At 33.6% G+C, this 22,500-nt stretch overlaps 2 protein-coding genes across 2 annotated transcripts in view; one reads left to right on the forward strand and one right to left on the reverse strand.

The window, feature by feature from the left end:
* Positions 1-2,030: 2,030 nt before the first annotated feature.
* Ras85D (ras-like protein 1) lies at positions 2,031-13,845 on the forward strand (the record flags this gene model as incomplete). The annotated part of the gene is given in 5 exon segments (XM_027373638.2): positions 2,031-2,079; positions 2,369-2,482; positions 4,669-4,811; positions 6,906-7,066; positions 7,276-13,845. Coding segments are annotated over 5 exon segments (533 nt in total), but the record flags the coding sequence as incomplete, so codon positions are not given.
* A 1,702-nt stretch (positions 13,846-15,547) lies between these two features.
* The window catches only part of lin (protein lines homolog), a 15,821-nt gene continuing 8,868 nt past the window's right edge, over positions 15,548-22,500 (reverse strand). The window contains exons 3-4 of the mRNA XM_027373636.2: positions 21,289-22,500; positions 15,548-19,800 (exon numbers count right to left, since the gene is read on the reverse strand). The exon at positions 21,289-22,500 is cut by the window's right edge and continues 554 nt beyond it. Coding sequence (XP_027229437.1) covers positions 19,461-19,800; positions 21,289-22,500 — 1,552 coding nt within the window. The 3' untranslated portion in view covers positions 15,548-19,460. The remainder of the gene's footprint in view (positions 19,801-21,288) is intronic.

Below are 22,500 nucleotides of genomic sequence, written 5' to 3' on the forward strand. Positions count from 1 at the left end.
TCATGTTGGGTATTTGACCTTTTTTTAGTGATGGTTGACCCAAAACCATTATTGACATTGGTATTGTATTTCAGTATTTAACTAGAACTTCTCCACGTCTAGTAATCATAAGTTTTGCCTTTTTTTCTATTTTCATTGTCTCCACAGCTTTTCAAGGCAGGTGGGCACTCTTTTTCAATTGATTTTGTTTTATATCTCATAATCTTGTTAATTTTATTTGGCTTTACTGATTTCTGTTTTTATAATTTTCACAGGTCTCAGTTTGTTTTCATTTTCATGACACTGAATAACTTATATTTGGCCATAATATGAAGAACAAACGTCTTAACAAAGTAAATGTGAATATGTACAAGATGAAATTATTTATTTCTTATATATATATATATATATATATATATATATATATATTTATATATTTATATATTTATATATTTATATATGAGTGTTCTTATTTGCAGATGTACAAAGTGATTTTCCTTGGAATTCAAATTTGAATGTTTTTTGGGTAAGATGTCTCTGTAGTATTGAACTAGGTAGTGACTATGGATCCCAGTCATCAGAAATCTGTATTTGCTAATTAAGTGATGAAGTCTTGTTGACATTCCTGACAGCAGCACTTCCCTTACTAGTAAATGAATGTAGGCTTATCAAAAAGTTCCCTTGCTGCTGGAAGTATGCTTAAATATACATTTTTAAATGTGTTGGTGCTTTGTGTAAAAGCCACTTGATTATTACCTATCATCATCATTGTTATTACCATTTTTGTTACTATTATTATTATTATTATTATTATTATTGATATTATTATTATTATTATATTAAAACCCTTTATGCCACTGATACCATGAGCTGATCTGTAATTTTAGTCGACTGGGTATGTTTTTGTAATTTCATTGGCTATTCTGATCCTATTCCTCCACAGCATATACCAACCAGCTATTGCTGAATCAGGATAACTAGACTACAATTTCTGAGTTCAAATTGATATCTGACCCTAAATGCATTGTGTAGTTGGCACAGTTTTTGCTTTCTTTGTATGTTCTGTCAGCAGTTATTTCCTGCAGTTGCGTCTATTAAAAATCAGTATAAAGAACTGAAGAAAAGGTCATGTTTCACTTTTGTAACAGGGCAGCCTTTATCTTGCAAATTCATCAGTTGGTTCACATCCCCTCCATAGGCAGCTGAGGTTGTCTCCCTTAGAAGGAAAAAAAACTGTGACATGAAACTATTTGGTATTTTTTTGCATATGGATTTAACTGGTTCAACCGAGTGCATTATGTGTCAGATTTTTTTTGAAAAGTGATATGTGTAACTTCGTAAAATGCACCACGGTTTTAGAATATGTTTTTAGTTGTGGTCTGGAACTGTGTAATAAAAACTTGTGGGAGTTTTGTCTTACAGAATCTGTTTGTTTATTTTTAATTAATTTTCATGAACAATAATTGGGAGTCCCTCCCTCCTCCATCTTTACAATATTGGAAATATAAATATTGCTTTAAATTTTGCAACATTTGATTCAGACCCTACAGCAGTGTGATAAAAAGATATTACCATTGTATAATGCTAAGACTATTTTTACCAGTAGATGTATACAAAGGGAATATTTGTATTATCTTTTTGTTGAAGTTTATTTTGCCTTGCATATTATATTGTATCTTCTATATATTTCACAGGAGGTCAGATTGGCAAAGTGAAATTAAATCTGAAGGATGCAATTTGTATAGCAAGTAGTGCAAGTAATTATGCCGTAAATCTGTGTTTTCCTAGACTGCTGGTAGCTCATTACGTAGTGTAAAAAATCATCCCTTCAAGAATGTTTTGGTGTTGCCAGTAAAATGCAAGAGTCACTGTAAATTCAGGACAAGATTTATATACTGATCAAATGCAAATTGTGTCCAACATATACTTTAGCATACGGTCTACCCTGAGACCAATTCATTTCACATCTCCCCTCTCCATGCACTTTTGATATTAGCAGGAGGGTGTTCATGTGTGGCTGTGACTAATTGGTACACTTTCTCTGCCAACAGCTGGAGGCGTTGGGAAGAGTGCACTTACTATTCAACTTATTCAAAATCAGTAAGTATGATTCCGAGAGACTTGTCTTCCTGTATGCTCTTTATGGGAAGAGCTTGTAATGTGTATAATATATCTGTTGTTACTGCCTCTAGTTCCAGGGTTCCCTATTTATTCTGTCTGAGTTAGATTTCAGAAATGATTTTGTAATTTGTTTTCTTGTGATATATGTTCTTTTATTTTTAAGAGAAAGTTCGTGTTTATGATCATTTCATACCTACAGATAGATATAGAATTAATCCAACTTTTGAACTTATTATCCATATATACTGATTTAGTTTATTTCCTACAGCTTTGTCGATGAATATGATCCAACCATAGAAGATTCATACCGTAAACAGGTCGTCATTGATGGGGAGACGTGTCTACTGGATATTCTCGACACAGCCGGGCAAGAAGAATACAGGTACAGTACCTCTTTGTTATTCAGATATAGGTAGTTGCACTATTGTCAGTGTATGGTCTGTAGATTATAAAAGTTAATTACACATCTTTCGGACAGGAAATGTCAGACTATATGATATTTTGTGATAAGAATATTGTGTGTGTGTGAGTGAATATCTCTCCACTTGCTTATACATGTCAGATCATATATAGATGTGCATTTGTATGTACAGTGTGTCAGTGTAGATATAGCCATGTAAAGGTATTACATGCTTTATAATTAAATTATAAATTAAAGTTCTTTCTCTATGACCATGAAGAAGAAATCTTGTTACTTTTGTTTTGAACTATGCTCATCAGAATACAGTAGAAGGACTTCTGCATGTTAACATGACCTGAAAGCTGAATAAAGGGTGGATATGGACATGTAAGGGGAAAAGCCAGCATTTATAGGGCAAAGGTAGAGTATGTTAAAGTATGAGGAAGAGGGAATTCTGTTAAGGAAGATAGGCCTACATGGGTAAGTGCAAGAATCTTGTCTACTTCAGACTTTGTGTGTATTTAGCAACTTGCCAAAGGTATAGATTTCAGCTGTAGATGATCAGTGGATCATTAGGCCCCAAACAATTGCACATTCACAACTCAGATGACCTTTTGATGTGTAACTGCTTCAGTCCAGGAGGTTCATTACTGGTGTGAGGTCAGGCTTTCAGATTGTATGTAAACCATAGTGCAAACAAATTAAGGATGACATTAATTTTTCATAGCAAATATGGTAATACAGAACCAATGAAATTCCTTTAGTTGTTAGAAGTGTGACTTTTTCTTGGCACTTTATATTGCCAAGAGAATATGTCGTCTGTTAGCAAAATGAACACTGCAGTTTCTCAAGCAGCTAAACAAACAGTTCTGTCGATATTCCCTATCTAGTGTGTATTACAAGTGCAGTTATTCTTCTACTGTTAACCCATTAACACGGGTATATTTTGAAGCCAAAAATAAAAGATTCCGGGCGGCTACAAAATCGGCGGGCAGAGCTTCCCCGGAGTCTGTCCGCCCGCCAGCCGTGGACCGCCATTGTGTCACACTGGCGGTACACCCGGCAATGTTTATTTTTTCGGGTGTCTCATATGTGGGACACCCCTTGTTTTTGGGTTAATACAAAATTTCTTCCATCTAGTTACCTGTTGCTTGTTTAATAATTCTCAGTGCAAACCTGCCTTATAAATAAAGTCATCTTCTAGTGAGAGTCAACGAGGAAAAGAAATTGAATCTGAAGTTGAAAGTAGCACCAAAATCGAAAAAGGGAATTTTAAAATATACTTCTATTTTGACGGTTAATTGAGTTTGTCCAGAGTTTTGCACATGACAAGAAAAGGCCAAGAATTTACCCAAACTTTTGTGTGACAAGTAAACATTCCTTTTGGAGAAACATATTTCATTGTCAGAGTGAAATATATTTAAGATTTAGAAAAAGATCTGGTTTTATATTCAAAGCTCGAAGCATTATATGAACAATGAAAAATGAGTAGTGAATACAAGGATCTCCAATGAGAGACCCACTGCTGCGTCGGAGCACAGCCCCTGTACAGCATCACACTAGCGGGACGCCCGGCCGTGTTTATTTTTTTCGGGTATCTCATATATGGGACACCCGTTGCTAATGGGTTAATATTTCTGCAAAACTTGTTTCTCATTAAGCCAGTGCTGCTGGGGATGGTATGTACATACATGCCATACCCACTTTAGGTTGGTTTATCAATTGTCTTTACATAAAGATGGCTCCATAAGTACTAAATCACCAATTAGCCAACGAGGACTACCTATCTGTTTACCCTTTACCTTGATTTTCAGAAATATTTCTTGGTATTTTGAATTGCTGTTAATAATGTCACACAATATAAAGATTATAATGTCAATAATGATAACATCAGTATCAGTATTGATAGCATTAGTTTTTCCTGCAAGGAAAGGTAAAATCAGGTGAGGTCACAAGGTGTATTAATTGACTCCTCTGTAGCATTATGTGCAGTGACATTTTAAGAAAATAATACTACAGTGAACAGTACATTATCTCAGCAATCTTTTATTTCATCGTTTATTTTGTGTTGATCATAATAGATTAGAATTCAGTACTGTATTTTGAGCTTGGTCATTCATCAAACAAACATACCATTTATTCTTCTAATTTTTAACATTTCTTTTCAGTGCAATGCGAGACCAGTATATGCGAACTGGGGAAGGGTTCCTACTTGTTTTTGCTGTCAACAATGCAAAGTCTTTTGAGGATATAAGTGCATATCGGGAACAGATAAAACGAGTAAAGGACGCAGATGTGGTACCTATGGTTTGTAAGTATACAGCTCCTTTTCAGTATGCAAGTTCATGTGCAGGATTCATTCTGCACTAATTGTAAATTGAACAACAAAGGAAAGGACAAGAAAACACTTGAGTATGCACTGAGGAAGCAGTGTAGTGGAAAGACCTTCGGCATATATGTGAATTTTCTTGTTCTTCCCTACATTGTTTTATTTCCTACTTCACATAAACAAAGTAATAAAGGAAAGAGCAGGTAAACTTATAATTATACGGAAGGCTTGTACAGTCAGAAAAAAAAACTATCGTTACCCTTTACACAAACTAATATGAAAAAGCAGTGAAGTGTTGTGAAATAGAGAGGCAAGCTAGTTGGCACTGAAATCCTATAAATGTAGGTTTTGCGATACTCTAGCATTATTATGTGTCATTAAAAAAAATTTGTAAAACCCAAGTTTCAAAGTAATAAGGGATAATGTTATAAAAATAAGTAATGATAATGATAATGATATTAAAAGATAGTAAACAAAAATGTGAAGAGTGGCGCAATTAAGAACCAGGTGGTGGTGCTGACTAAGGATAAATTTTCCTTGAAGTTTATATTTCCTGCAGTTGTTTGGAGCTAAGGAAGAGATGGACTCTTCTGTAGCACAAGAGAACTATCTAATCGTTCATTTCCTTAAATGTCGACACATTTATGCCCTATTTTGGATATGAGCAAAAATAAGGGCTGTAGTTGCCAGTTTCTATTATTTCATGCCTATCCCTCCAGGGAAATGAGAGGCAAGTAGAATTCAGTTTCAGTCACGTTCTTTACATTGAGAAAACTTCAAAATATTTTTTTGCACAATACCTCACTGAAAATTCTTGTTTTTTGCGTATGGAAAAGTCATAATCAGGTATTCACCATTGCCTCTTTTTTTATTTATTAGATGTCACAGTATGACAAGTGAGTGGTCATATCTTCAACTTTTATTTTCCATGTTTATTTCTGTGCAGCACTCACTGATGTATAATAAAATTCAACTCTTAGTATGAATTTCTTTATTATGATATATATTTGCTCTTTAATGTTAGTGTGGTGATTAAATGGAAAATAATACAGGTGTATAATTTCAATAATTTGTATTCCCTCCCCCTGCCACTAAAAAAACCTGTTGTTATGAAGAGCAATAATAGATCCTCATAAACTGGGACGTCTCCATGGTGCTTAATGTGCATATACTATTCCCAGTCCATGTTAATTTAGAAATATTTGCCAATCCATCCAAAGCATTTATATCAGACTTTAAAACTTTACAAACCTGCTCCTGGTTTATGTATACCATGGACACCAGAGGTCATATAGTACTGTATTTTGTGTTTCATTATACCCATTTATACTGAAACCAGTTTATTCATTTGATTTATTAAATAGGTATGTGATACTATGATTTTCTTCTTCTTCTTCTTCTTCCGCCAACAAAGTCATGATAAAGAGTAAAATTATGAAAGACGCTTACTTTTTAGATGATAAAAGACAATTAAAATACTTAGACAAAACAGGGCGTGGTCATGGAAACGCATGCTTACAATACCTGGTTCATGAGTCTCATTCCTTGAATATTGTAATAAGAACATCATATGGCAACACTAGCCATGGAATGGCCTTAAAAGATGCTCCACTCACAACACAGAAAAGCACTCGTGTTAATCAACTAAAGGTAGAGGTAATGAAAGTTTTTTTTTTCTAGCTGTACATTTCAGTGCTTCTTCATGCTTTGCAAAAGCAATAACTTGAATGGGCTCTTATCCTGTTCATATTGTACCATGATATTCCCTTTTCTGGTGCACATGAATTTTCTTTATCTGCTCCCGAGTTGTCTTGTAATGTTAATGATGTCAATTTAAAATAGATGGTAATGAAAGGAATACGGAATGCATATGTATGTATGTTTTTTTTCTTCTACGATCCATTATTCCCTTTAACTGATCTTATGTTTACTATATGATTATGGTGCTTATTATGTGTATGTAAGGGGTAATACTCTAATCTTTCAGAAGTGCTAGTGTTCACGTGTGTGTGTGTGTGTGTGCGCAATTAAAATCTTTCTTCATATACCTAACGACCATTACCTCTTTTTGCACAGTGGTGGGCAACAAATGCGACTTGCAGGTGCGTGCAATGGACATGCAGCAGGCACGAGAAGTGGCCAAGAATTATGACATTCCTTTCATTGAGACCTCTGCCAAGACCCGCATGGGTGTCGACGATGCCTTCTACACTTTAGTAAGAGAGATCAGGAAAGATGTAAGTTTCTTTATAAAAATTTGTTAAGCATGTCTTTTTGAGAGTAATGTACTAGATTTAGTGCTTTACAGTGCTGGTATAGTTGCAAGTTTCATAATTATATTTGTGTTCGATGCCTTTGGAATAAGTGTGTGTGTGTGTGTGTTCATGCGTGTTCTTTGGCATCAAAATATGAGCTTGTAAACTGATTGCTTCTAATATCTTTCCAGAGGGAACGTCGTGGGAAGGTTAGGATTGGAAGTAGGAACAGCAAGAGGAAGTGCATTGTGTTCTAGGAGGACTGTGTGTTGTGTAGACTAAATAAGCCTAATGGCATTAAACCTATTTGTTTCCATAACTGTCATGAAAGTTAACTTCATGCCAGTGCCATTTGACAACTAAATTCTGCCACTTTTTATTTTTGTTTATTTTTTGTTGTTTATTGTGTTAATTTTGATTCTTGTTCTGAATATTATTATTATTTTTATTATTGTTACAATTTATTTTCATTTTTTCTCAATTGTATAGCTTTATATTTATTTTTTATTTTCATGTTTTATTTTTTATTTTTGTTTAATTTTTTTTCATTTATTTGTTTATTTTTTTATTATTAATTTTTGAAAGTTGGGAGGAGGAGGTACAGTTCTCGGAATGCGTCACCTGAATGGATATCTTCGCACCAACTTCCTAGCTACCGCGAGTCCAGAAATTTCTCTCTCGACTTTGTGTGAATCAGTGGTTATGTCATTCTCACTTCAGTTTTGTGTAATTATTATACAGAACCTCAATTGCACATAACATCATCAATAGAAAAAAAGGACTCTGAATGTTTAAAAGAAAATTTTTCATAATGATAAGCAAAAAATTAACCAAAAAATAAAAAATAAAAAACGAACAAAAAAAAGATAAGTTTAAAGAATAACCCCCAACCCCAAAATTGGCCGTCTTTGTCAGTCCAGAGTAAAACCTTGTGCATGATATGAGAAATGTTTTACAAATATTATTAAAGGAAAAAATGCAAAAAATAAAAAAATTAAGTAATAATATTTCACTAACAATGAAGGATTCTACAAGCGCAAAGAGGAGTGATTAAGCGAGTGAGCGGTACACAAAGAAGAAAGAAAGAAAGGAAAGAGAAGGAGAAAAAAAAATGGAAGGAAGGAAAGAGAGAGAAAGACAAACGGCTAACATCTGCAAGAAGCGGAAGATGGGGCTATGGCAACACTCCCAGAAATGTCCGATCTCCCAACTTTCCTTAACGTGCCCGTGTGGTAGAGTCAAAAATATTAAGTAAAGAATTAAAAAACAAAAAAAAAAACTAAAAAAAAGTCTGAAAAAAATATATATATATTAAAAGTTTTAGAAACTTAGCTTGTATGCTTTTTGTATGTTGGAATTTTCAAAATAGTGTTTCTCTTTTTATATCGATGATGAAACTGTGGTCAGGTGGACATGAGAGCAGTGGAATAGTCATTACACAAGGAAAAGAAGGAAAAACAAAAACAAGAAACTATTGAACACCAAGCTTAGCTGGGGGCAAGTAGAACACAGGAGCACAAACTTTTGTATAACAAACAAACAAACAAAAAAAAGCCAATTGTGATTCAACAGGGAAGGGCATAATTACAAAACAGTTAGGGTAAGAAAACTGTAACAGTTACTATAGGTTCATTCTTAAAAAGAGAGAGAGAGAGAAAGAAAAGAATATGAATACATAGAGACAATTGTAAATATTGTTGAATTAAATTGTGAATGCACAAAGCCACTGAACCTTAAAAACATGAAAAGGAATAATCACGGGAAGACAAAAAGAAGAATAGAAAAGAAAAATAAGGCCTACTGCTCCTCAGGAGGGTGTGGACTTCAATCCAGCTTACCCCTTTTTTTTTTTCTTTCTTTTTTTTTTTTCTTTTTTCTTTTCTTTTTTTTCTTTTCATTGTTCTTTTTTCTTCTTTTTTATAGTTGTTGTGTCAGCTTTTCATATCACTGTCAGGGTTTGCCATTTATTATAAGCATTGGAGACAGAAGCATAGTTATGGCACAGCATGGAAGGTTTCCTTTTAAAAAAAAGTTGGCAGAATTCTTTTTAAGCTGTTATTTAGAATTTCTATTTTATTATTGCTATGAAAAGAAAAGAGAAAACTTCATCCACATGGTTAACTAAGGTAATCCAGGTTTAATGTAGTTGCCCAAAATAGTGGCCTCATCTTTTTGACTTTTTGTCTTATTTTTTACATATTAATTATTTTTTTAATTATAATTTTTTTTTTATCCTATTTTATATGCTTGATCTGGGTTGCCTTTGTTTGCGGACAATTGTAGCTGCAGTGTGTGCCTAACCTGGTTTGCCATTTGTATGGTTGACTGGACTGTCAGTATTAATATTGATATTGACTCTAGATGGAAGAAGTCTTGTATTAACAGTAAGTGTCAACATGAATATGGCTGGTGCAACTACCTGGAACAAATCTTTTGTTTGGATTCTGATATCAAGGATAGATAGATATGTTATTGTATATGTCCATTAAGTTTTATTTTCACATTTTTTTATCAATTATTTTTCCATGTTCAAATACTAACATGAAAAATCAAGGATTTTTCATATGATCTAGTGTATATGTCAATAAAATTGGCTGGCTGTAGTTTTTCAACAAATCACCCATGGAAGTGTCATACAGGTTGTATTATTAACGTGCAGTTTCCCTCATGCACTCCGGCTTTCGATATAACCAACATTTACCACCCACAAAGAAGCAACTGACGACTTTTGGAGGAAACAGAAGGCTGTCAAAGCATTTGTTGTCTAAGATGTAACACTAACAATTCGAGAACAAATTTTAAAATTTGGGGTTTCTATGAGTAATTTAACTTTAGGCTCAATAACTACTTAAATGGTGTCTGAAAAAAATATATATCTATAATACCTCTTTCATTTCTGTCCTATTCCATTATTTTTGTTTGTATTTTCAGCTCGGCATTTTTTGCCTCTCAAAAACAGAAGTTCCTTTACCTCAGACTGCTCGAGATTTTGTGATGATGGATTACTGTTCACATGACAGATGCTGTACATTTTATGCAGAAAAGAGGAGAAAGAATAAATAAATTGCATCTTTACGTACTGATTATTGTGGATTTATAGAAATCTTGCATATAATCCCTCCCCCTTTTGTCTCGTATCTCTCTTCTCTTCTCTTTTCCTTTCCCCATCCTATGCCTCCCCTTTTTTCTTTTTACAATTTTTCCTTCCCCCTCCCTCATGTCTGTCCTTTTATTTTCTTTGTTGCAATAGATTTTATTATATTTATCATAGCCTAATCTGTTACTTGCTTATTGTATTTTTTTCTATCCCCCCTTTACTTAATTAGTTGGATTTGATTATCATTCTATCAGAGAGCCATTCAGTGCAGAGATATGTAAGTATGCACATCCTAGGGCAGTTGTATGAAAGATTATTCTGAAATGTTTAAAAGGTTTTGCAGTGTTGTTATTGTATGATTTTTAATGGAATTAAAGATGGTCACAAGTTCATTTTTATAATTTTTATTTTTGTGTAACAATTTTTGTCTAGTTAGTAAAAGTCATATGTGCAAGATTAACAGCTTATTAACTGCGATATCTAACCAAATGAAAATTGATCATGTACCAAATTTTCCTAATTGACACCCCTTGGAAAGGATTTGTGGGAGTTATGAATGTACGATGTTCATTACTATTTCATCAGCATGTTTAATTTCAGAGCAGTATGCTTCTGATCATTCACTGGAAGTAATGATGGCTGATCTTTATGCTTTACCAACCAGGAAAATCATTACCTAAACAGAAGTTTGGTGTTCAGGATGAGAAACAGCCTCTTTTAACAATTGGTGCAAAAGTGCTGATTGTGTGTTCAATCCAATTGGAGCTAGTGTAATGAGGCATTAGAATAATGGTTCTTCCATAATGGATAAATGAAAGTTTTCAAGTATTGATATGTCATAATTGACCCTTGAGTCTTCATAGGTAATTTCAATTCTTTAATGTAACTTGTCCTCAACCAGTTGGCTTGGTTTGATATCTGTCCTGGCATAAACAGACATCTTGCCAATCCAATGTTTAGGCCTGGTATCTAACAGTACTATCTAGATAAACTGATGTCTGTATCAGTTGATTTATTTTGAATGAGTCTTTGTTAACCCATTGGTTGAGCAGGCATCCTTATCAACCCAATTGTATGCCATGGCCCCCTTTTCTTTTTTTTTTTTTTTTTTTTTTTTTTTTTTTTTTTTTTTTTCCAAAGATTTTTTTTTTTTTTTTTTTTTTTTTTTTTTTTTTTCTTTTTCTTTTTCTTTTTTGTCATGTTGGCTTGGCTGGGACTCTAGTCATTCCATATGTGGTCTTGGTTTGACAAGGGTTACACCTGCTCCCCTTTGCGTATAGGAAAGATTACTGATATCTATGTGTTCATTATGTTAAGTCATTACATTTTGTCACTGATTTGTGGTTATTAAGGAACTGTGATTGTTCAAAGGAAGCGTTTTCTTACCTACTACACTAATGATTTAATAAATTTATGTTAATAGATTAAAGGAGTGCAGTGGGTATCATAGTATGGGATACTACCTGTCATGAAATTTCATACTCTTAATAAACCTGACTAAAGGAAAGCAGCACTAGTTAGTGATACATTATCCATAATTTTTGTATTATTTATTTTTCTTTTGAGAGTAGGCCCGCATGTATATTTTCTTAAAATGAACAAAAACATTGAGCTTGATGGTCTGTGCTAAAATATTTCTGTTCATTACACCATATAACATTTATTAGACAATCATAAGATGATGAAAAAAAAACATAACCCATGTATTTATGAATAGCAGATTGCTGATTTGAAGATTAATTTGCCTTTCCACATATGGTGACAAGAAGAAATCAAATAAGAAAGTTGCAGATACCACCATGTTTCAGGTGATGCTTCATTATGCAGGCAGCCAAAGTATCTCAGGAGTTCTAAGACTGGATCCACAATCAGAAAATATTTCAGACTTGCAAATTTTGTTTCAACACTCATGCAAGCGGAATCTCATGAAAATAACCCAAAAATTCTGTGTACAGAGATGTCAGGTGCAAGACATACAGATTTGTTGAAGTTAATATTCCATGTTACTTCATGTGGCTTTTGCAGTAACTTGTTCTTGGTTCTGATTTATTTTTTATTTTTGTTGATTTTCATTTATAATAAAATTATTAAATGAAATCATCTTTGGCCTTATTGAATTTCAAGTGTTTAAGAAAAGCATTGCATAATGCCAGCTTGAAAAGAAGAAAAAAATTATTGCATTTCAGATGGTGGCACCTATTCATGGCAAGGATGTGCAGTACACTTTATTTGCACATTTTAGGTAATACTATTTTCAGTTTCTTTATCATCCTCTCCCTATCTCACTCTCTCTCTCACCCTCTTTATAAATACTTTGTACATCTTGTCTCTACTTGCAGTTTCCGTTTCCTCAGCTTCTGCCTAGCAGCTGTCATGAAATATCTTGGGAAAAGTGAATGTGATTCTCCTTTCATTAAATTTAATGAATTTTTGTCTTGTGAGAAATGCATGATGTAACTGAATTTTTGTCTGTCATTATTTCAAGAGTTTAATGTAGTTACTTGTAAAGAGTCAACTGATGAATAGAATTTGAAGCAATGGATGGAAAAAGCACACCCAACACAATAATTTTCCAGACTGGAAAAACCCATGATAATTCTTTTATGAAACTATTTTATCTTCATATACCTTATGGATTCATGCGAAAATTAGTTTGATGACCAAAGTTCATGTGGATCATTAATTAATGCCTTTTAAGCTCTGCAGTTCTAGCATGAATTTTATCTAAGCAAATGGCAGTATTCCATAATGAATAAGCAATTTAAATGTATTTGCTTTCTCCATAACTTCTCCTAAAGTAATACAGAATAAAGAGAACAGTGTGTGCAGTGAACTCTGACAAAAAATAGATTATTCAGTGCTATGTGACCCATTAACATCTTGATGCCATAATTTGAATGCCTATTGGTGTGGAGGTGAAAGCATAAAAAAACACAATTAATCCTTATTTGTAACAATAGCATTTTCTTGGCAAATAAAGGATATTGGCATGAGATCTTTGAAATGGTTGACATTTAATTTTCTTCAGACTAGGAAAACGGACATGTACCATCTAGGCCTTGACAGTTTGTCCACAAGTATGTGAATACAATTCTAATTAGTAAGCAAAGAATGCCTATGAATCAAACACTAATGAAAACATGGTTGATCAGAGTATTTAGAAAAGTGAGTGGATTGACATTCACTCCTACTTACTTCACACTCAGTATAGCAAATGCAGCCAAGTTGTCGACTCGAAGAGGGATGGGTAGACTTGCCATATTACGTGGCTTCTGCAGTGTGGATGTTTTCGTTGTATATTATTTTTTATTAATATTATTTTGTTTGTTGTTGCACAGTGCAGTAAGAAAATGGGGAGTGGATGTGTGGATACCCTAAGGGATGACCTCATTCAGGCACTTTTATATTCTTTTACAGAAGCGGTGGCAAATATGTTAATACTCAGTGGATAATTTTGGAAAAAAAAAAATGTATGTTTCATAGATTGTCCTGTTGTTTACTGGGTTGACTAGAAATAGTTGTGTAATGAAGAAAAAATATGAATAGTATTAGTTTTTATTTGCTTGTTAAAAGTGGTGTATGAGCATTCCACGTGGCAATGTATGTGAAGATTAATGGCGAAAGAAGTGTATCAGGCTTTTACTCAAGAAATTACATATTGCTATATTTAGTATTTTTCTCCTTTGGAAAAATTTTCGTTGTCACATTTCTAAACTTCCCTGTCAACTTTCATAAACTTAGAAACATTTGTCATGATTATTTCTTTAATTTTGATACCTTGACAAAGTCAGTGCTTTGAATAAAATGTCTAAACAAAATACATATTTTATATTGATGTGATCTAACAGTGGGAGATTCCTTCTGTTTATTGTAAAAAAAAAGGGGAAATTCTTCGTTTGTAATCAACCCTTCAAAATAATATGCATATTAGTAGCCCTGGAAATTTGCCAGGTTTTATTCTTGTGCAGGGCGTACTTCAGTGTCATTGATCTTTGAGACACAATGCCAGTGTCACGTCCAGCTTTATGGTGATTTTACATTGTCAACTTGAGAAAGGTAGTAACACATACTAATTCACTGTTAGTCTTTACATATATATGATATGATATGGTAGCCTTTACAAATGTTTTAGTACTTTATCAAGGCACTTTTGTTTTAGTTATCCTTCCAAGAAGGTTAACAAATCCCTTGTAATTTGTTTGTCTTCGGAACAATTCACTGATATATTTTCCTTTATACAGCTACCTGAAGTACCTCTTTTTATCATTATTAAAATGAATTTGACATTCAAATTCAGGCATCTCATTGCTATATGTTTTCAATACATATAGTTTATCTAAATACCCTTCCCAGGCTTAAGTCAAATTCAGATTAAACAATCGGAACATCAAAAAAGTAAGACGAGTTTAAATACAAAAATATTTTGAAAACTCAAAACCCAACTTGATCAGCTTTCATCCTTTTTCATTCCTGTGCACCTGCTTCCTTTGCCCAGGACTATGGTTTTGAAAAGAAGTCTTCATACACTTCTTTTTTTTCCTTCATTATAATTCATACTGTAAATAAGGTTATGATTAAAAAATAGTACCACTAGTATAAAAAAAATATATATTTTTTTTTTAATCCAATAATGATAATAACAAAAAAATAGTCTTTATGGGCTGATATCAGATAGCCTAATAATTGCCACCTTGGTAAGTAAATGCTTGTAAAAGACATCGCTTACTCCATTACAACGCTTTTTTTCATGGCGGGGACTGAGGGCACAGGGTTATGCTTTGGGTGGATTCATATTCAAATCAATCTGTGGCAAAAATTAACTAGCATGAAAAAAATCATAAAGCACAAAATTTTATACAGAATAGTAAAGTCATACCATAATGTACATATAATTTGTATATAGTAGTAATGGGGAATATCTTTCAAAATTTAAAATCTGAAAGAACTGCTGTTTTGGGCATTGCTTATGAGGTGTCTCTATTTTTCTCTTTTTCATGCAAGCGCTAGCTATAATGTACTTTAAAGATAATCTAAGCTAGTATGTTATATTAGCTGCAATTTTGTATTATGAAGAAACTTTATGCAGTCTTTAATGGTGTGAGAAAAATCAATAAAATTAAATATACTACATTGATAAAAATTCTTAGGAATGGGGTGGAGCCAAACATTTGGGAATAGTATATCAAATTAGGGGTCGTAAAAAGAATCTAGCAACAGGTTTTACCGGTCTCTAGACAACTGTAGGCCATCAGAAATGAAGGCTAAAGTTGTCTCTGCCAAAACAAAATACTGCGGGCAATATATGTACCGCAACTAGTAATGTACCTCCATGAAGCCAATGCTAAAAGGATAAAAATAGCCTTCAGTATTATCAGTATTTTTAATTTTTTTTTATTAAATTTCCTTTCATCAAAAATTATACATTATGGAAATTACAAAGCACAGGTGTGTTATTCCTTCTTGGGTCAAAAAAGTAACATGAGAAGATCCAGTCTTGTTATGACCAATCAGAGGTAGACTCATCTTGTACAAAATAACCATTTTGATTTTGTTTCAATGTTTCTAATTTCAAAAGATTCCAATCACATATTTTTTTTATTTTGGTGGGGGAATGAACATTACATTAACGAAAAGCTCTACTTCCTTCGAGAATCCTAATTTTCCTTGCATAATGCTGAAACCAATAATTCTTTAGTCACTGACAAAAAATGTGTTAATGAAATTAAGGAAACACCAATTTATACTTTATTTGTCCTTAAAGAGTTGAAGTTGAAAAATTTCTTTTTCATAAGATGCCTGAAAATTCTAGCATTCAAGGCTCTAGCAAAAGTAGCATATGCTAATATCTATGATGACTTACAATGACTTTTACTAACTGCTCTCTGATAGAAATCCAAACAATCAGCTGCACAACTTGTGATATCTGTTTTAAAATTATATCTCTGAGGTTGAATGGGGGAACATGGAAGTTGGTTAAAATACTCAATAATCATAACAAATTACAAAATCTAGCATGATTTTTACAATCTAAAAATAAGGGGAAAAAATAAAAAAAACACCCAATACTTGTATACAACATGTTGGATTCATAGGTTAGCTAGATAAGAAAAGGTTAACTGGTTGTGATGGCTCTCGGACGATCCACACCCACTCCTTGCTGGATCCCAATTGTTGTACCTGTGGTAAGGTTACTGAAACTACAAAATAAAAATGGTACTTCTTTCCCTACAGTCCATGGCACATATCTACAGACTAGAGCTTTAAGCTATGATCAAGAGAAACACTACAGCTGAAACAAGGAGCAATGCCCCATCTAAACTAGTGCAGTCCAGAACTCTTGCTAAATGGAATAATCTTTTGCACCATTTTGCATCAACATTCAGTACATGCCCCATAACCAGGAATTGAAATCCAAGTTTCAGTGAATATTTTCCATCAAGTAAAAAAAAAAAAAAAAAGTGACAATTTAAAACCAATATACTTGATACTTCAACCATGAATGTTTTCCTTGAACACAGCCCTGTGTTTCTGAGAACATGCCTTTAATACATAAGTGGCTAGTTACTTTTACAGGAGGTGGAGTCACCTGTTGAAAGAACTGTTTGCAAAGAGGCTTGAATTCTCACTAATAAATAGTTTCTAAAATAAATACAAAAATATTCCTTCTGTATCAAAAGAAAATACTGCACAGTGAGAGAGATTAGGTGATTTGTGAACAATTGAGAAATTATACTGGAAATGATGAAGTTGACTGCATGAGTGTTGTGTTCTGTTTTAGTGTCACATCCCAAATGATCCTGAAAATTAGAAAATAATTTTTCTATGGTATCATTCATTTTGTGGGGAGGGGGGAATGATTATTATCCATGCACATAAGATCACAACAAATTAATGTATATACATTGCAAATAATATGAAAAAATCAAATCAGGATCACTATGGGGAGAGATATTACACAGGGTAAGTGTGGTTATCAACAAAGTTATTATAACTTGCTTTGTAATCATCTGCAACTCTGTATTCAACACATATTCACAAGACTTTTTCCTTTTTAAAGTTTTACATAATACTAGTAAAAAATATAGGTCCTTGTGTATTGCCTGATTAATCAGTCAATCATTCAATCAATGTTCATTTACCCCTTTCATTTCTTTCCAAACATCGCACTAACCTAAAATCACCGAGTTTTTACCAGAGGTTCTCTGATTACTGATATGAAAATAAACAGCAGCTAAGCTCCAAAGTCATACAAAAGAAGAGCAATGGCTTAATGAACATCACCTTAAATGCATCTTTCTTTTTCTGATTATACAACCTGAGAAAATATGAGACAACATTCTACGCATTTTTCCACTTTAAGGAGTAATCACAAGTGTTAAGTTTGAGCAAAAATACTTTTTGTTTGAATCATGTAAATATCAATTTATGTGTACCTTGTGTATAGTGTTAACATCAAAATGTATAAATTTTAAGAGGCAGGCTACAGATATCACAAACACCTGAATGAATTCTCTAAATAACACTCATAGTAAATATATACTCCCATTCCTAAGTGAACACTGTGACCATTTGTTTTATTTGATAATCATAACAAGCAGAAACTAGGGTGGTGGGGGATGCAAATAAATAAAGAAAACTAATGGAGCCTTTCCCAAAGTGACGTTAGAAGACACGTGAAACAAATGTTCAGCCAAACAGAGCAGAGACTATACACTACCCACATCCCTACAGGTCACATTCCTTCCACAGCAGACCAGCTGAACCTTTCAAGAAAAAAAGTCTGTGCTAAGGTCTTTTTGTCACAACTTATAATCATTGCAGTATAATGTCCCATAGGAAATAACTATCAACTCATTCAACATCATATATACACATGGCAAACAATGATCGTCACAGAGGGATTTCTGCAACAAAACAACTTCTTACAAACTACTAACGGCATACAAGACACTGGCTTCTACACATTACTATCAACTATAAAGAGGAGCACCGCTTGATCCTTTACTGTCCTGCAGAAATATGATCCACAATCTATTTCTAAAAATAATTAGATAAAAAAAAAAAAAAAAAAAATTGAAGAAGGGGGAATGGGAGATTCCTTTCTCTCTCTTAAAAGATACAACATGAACTTGCAATGGCCAATAGAAAATGATATAGATCTTATTGTTAACTAAAAGTTCATAAAATAAACAATATTAAAAACAATAATAACAATAATGAAAAATAACACACAAAGTGTAACAGAGATATTGGATGAAGAGTTTTGTGACCTGATAACTGGAGCAACAAAACCACCTAATAATTTATTTACTTTTTTGAATTTTTATCTTGTAAACCATCATCACTATATTCTTATCACCTCATTATCATAATTATTCTTATTATTGTAGTTTCCTCATCATTACTATTATAATCATCGCATCACATCTATAATCAAGATAATCATCAACACAATTATAGTAATAATAGTAATGACATTGATACTGATGATGATAATAATAATGATGATACTACTACTACTATTACTACTACTACTACTACTACTAACTACTACTACTACTACTAACTACTACTACTAACTACTACTACTACTTACTACTACTAACTACTAATAATAATGACAATGATAATGACAATAATAATATTTATGATGATAATATTCCGCTGCTGCTGCCCATCTGTCTCCTCCCGCACCCCCCTCTACACACACTCAGAGAATGGCCTGGAAAAGCAATCAGTCTCTCAATTACATAACAAAGATATTTTGTTACAGGAATCATGTGTATATTACCTGAAAGTTTATATGCTTTTATGACATGAAACAATGTGGAAAAGTTTATGTATGGGGAAAAAAATAAAATAAAATAAAAAATAAATCTATTATAGGAATGGACAAAGTCTTGAGTATCAGAATATGTAAGCTAAGACAATAACATAAAAACAACATTCTTTTTTTTTCCCTATTCTTTTTTTCTAATCATTTTCTATTAGAGAATCATTAATAGTAAGTATAAGAAATGAACGTTACACAGAGGTATGAAAGATCTTACAAAGATGATGAAAGGTAATAATTTTCTTTACAAAATGATAAATTTCTTGCAAACATCATCTCACAGAATTATCACTTCTTGGGAAAGGTATGAGGTTTCTAAAAACAAGATATGAAAACAAAATACTAATAAAAAGAAATACAAAAATAAAAATAAAAAGGTTTCAAGAACAAACCCCCAAATCAAGAGTGAGAGGCCTTTCGTCTCGTAATCTGCCCGAGATAAGGAGTTAATGATTCCCAACCTCATACAGCTCCTCACACTTCTGCAACAGCTTCAGCACAGGGCTTATATTATATGGAAAGAGGTTCTTGGACACCAGCCGATCAATGGCGAAACGGAGACGGATTAAGACTGTCATGACCTCCTCTAGGCGGTGGCCACAGTGGGAGGCAAACTCCTGCCAACTGCGACGGATGAATTTGAGGTAGCGTAGCAGGTAGAGGAGGAAGGAAGTCTCATTGGATACCAGGAGATCCAGAAGCACATCATGTTCCAAGTAAATGGTCTCAAGGAAAACCAGGAAGGTGGTGTGTGGGTTGACGCAGGCATGGAGTTCAGGTTGTTGCCTGGAAGAGAAGTGCCAAATTATCAAATCAAATCAAGGTAAAACATACAAGTGGAAAAACAAACACAATAAAGGGACATGAATTATTAAAAGATATTATGTTTCATCTATAAAAATAAGCAGTATAAAACATAATGATAATCAGATTTAGTAACATTAAAAAAAAAAAAAAAAAAAAAAAAAAAATATATATATATATATATATATATATATATATATATATATATATATATATATATATATATATATATATATGTATGTATGTATGTATGTATAAGATACTGATTTAATTTATAGTTCTGTTCCATTACAGATTGACAAATTACAACCTCACCTCAAAATGCCTGATTCATTTCATTATATTTTGTAAATTTCAAATGCTAATTCTCCTCTTTAATTAAGTGACATTTTCCTACTTTTCCCAGTTAACTTTCAGATAATATAACAAATCAATCAATTTTGAACAATAAAACGATACTTTTGTTTATAGCATATTTTAAACCACAATCTTGATCATCTTCATACATATATGTAGCAAATCAAAATCATAAAAACTCTCAAATCCTACAATTGAAAATATCTGTTTTCCCCACTCATAAAAAAAACTTTATTCTTTTCTTTAATGGATGCAGAATAGCCAAAATCTAAAAGTTGTTCACAATATGGTACATCATATACTGTTCCCTCTCCTTGGAAGGAATAATACATGCAGAATGAACATGACAGAAATGGACTTGTAAATGGCTCTAAAAGTAACCTCACAATATACTATAAATATATCACAAACAATATAGTTATATAGAGCAGATACAAGATTACTATATTAAGCATATTTTAAATTAGATTTGCCATTTATTTATCCTTTATGTTGAAAAGCAAGTCTATTTTAACTTAATGATTTACACCTCCATATATCTTGAAACGTAAATTTTGTATATGTAATCTAAATCATGAACAAGCATATGAACAGAAAATAAATCTGCTAATAAAATGTCTGAAGGACTCTTAACCTACAGTCGCCAAGAAAATGTTGTTCAATGTTTAATTGTTTTCTGAAAGGTCTATGCACATAGGTGATTCTGCATGTACTTAACCTCAAAGGAGTCAATTAGTAAACCTTTTGAGTTCATCTGTTTTCACCTTTCCTTAAGTTTGCAGAATATTTTTTTTTTTTAACCAACGCTATCAATATTAACTTTTTCACTACAAATTATAATCATTTTATTGTCATTGACATTACTAACAGCAATAGAAGAAAAGAGTAAACTGGTAAGACATGGTATTCAGAACTGGCTCATTTATGGCTTAGGACTCATTGTGTCATCTATAAAAACAATTAATAAATTAAACTCACAGTGGATATCCCCAGTAGTTTCATGTCAGTGAACTAATTTAAAGGCAAATTTATCATTCAAACATGCAGTTAAGTTTATAAAGTGCGTATCTTATAATGAAAATGATACTGCCAAACTCAAACTCTAATATTTACCTTATACGTATTCCTAATCCAGTGAAAATGTCAAGGCCACAGACCATGGACTCCACCAACCAGTCGTCCTGATCAGCAAAGAGTCGCACCATCCACTCAGCCATCGGAGCCTCTGGGTGGTAGGGCAACTTCGATTTGACAAAGTGGTCCACCTTGCGCACCACTTCTCTTAAGCTGCGTTCTATAATTGCCATATCCACATCCTCAGAACCTGATCCTCCAGACCGGGAAGAATTCTCGGAAGAAGAGTCACAGCGTGTCTCCTTCACTGTTACTGCTATGGCCTTCAGAACGACCAACACCACTTTGTGTAATATCGTACGGTCCCCTTGGTCCATTCCATTCACTGTTCCTGAACTGGGCCCAGCTCCAATGTCCATGGAAGAGCTCTGACTTGGTTGTGATCTGTTTCCCGCTGACCCCCCACAAGGCACACACTCCAAAAACCGCCGATCTTTCACTGCACGAATAAGGAGGTGGGCCAAGTTACAGGGCTCCTCTGCTAATACGTCCTGGAGGGCCAGCGTACTCCCATAACACAAGACCTCATTGTAAAGATCAAGCACTTTCCGCCACACAATGGTATGCGTGTGTCGCGTGAGTGGAGTCATCAGGCGTTCCAATCCTGAGTAAAATTCTTTAGTATCTGTCACTGATAAATTTGCTTTCACTGATATTAATGACTCCCACAATGTTAAAAATGATACAATAACATGTTCTCTCTCCACAGTAAACTCATTAACTAATTCTGTCAACCTGGCTACCAGGAGAAACCACTTGCGATCTAACTTCTTAGTTGCTACATATTTCACCTCATTCACTCCCTGGGTATCAGCAGGAGTTAAAGTTATTTTTGAACAATCTGGTGGCTGACCACTCTCTGCTTCAGTCCCTTCAAGGGGATGCTCATCTAGATCCTTCCACTCAATTACCCTTCTCACTACCTCAATGGAATGGCCTACTTCAATTAAGTTGGTTGAATCTGCAAGATTTTCTACAAGCTTTTCTAAAACAAGTTCACTGGCACGGCCTCGAAGCATCAGCAGAAGTGAGGAGAGAGCACGTGAGGCTGAGTAACTGATGTACTTGTCCTCTGAGGCCATGAAACCAAAGAGGATGTCCAGCACAGCCCCTTCATTGTCTGCACCTGCTGCAACAACCTCACTGATGCGGGAGCACAGCACACCTCTGCTCTGCTGTCTGAGCGACACT

The sequence above is a fragment of the Penaeus vannamei genome, chromosome 28, assembly GCF_042767895.1.
Source record: "Penaeus vannamei isolate JL-2024 chromosome 28, ASM4276789v1, whole genome shotgun sequence".
NCBI lineage: Eukaryota > Metazoa > Arthropoda > Malacostraca > Decapoda > Penaeidae > Penaeus > Penaeus vannamei.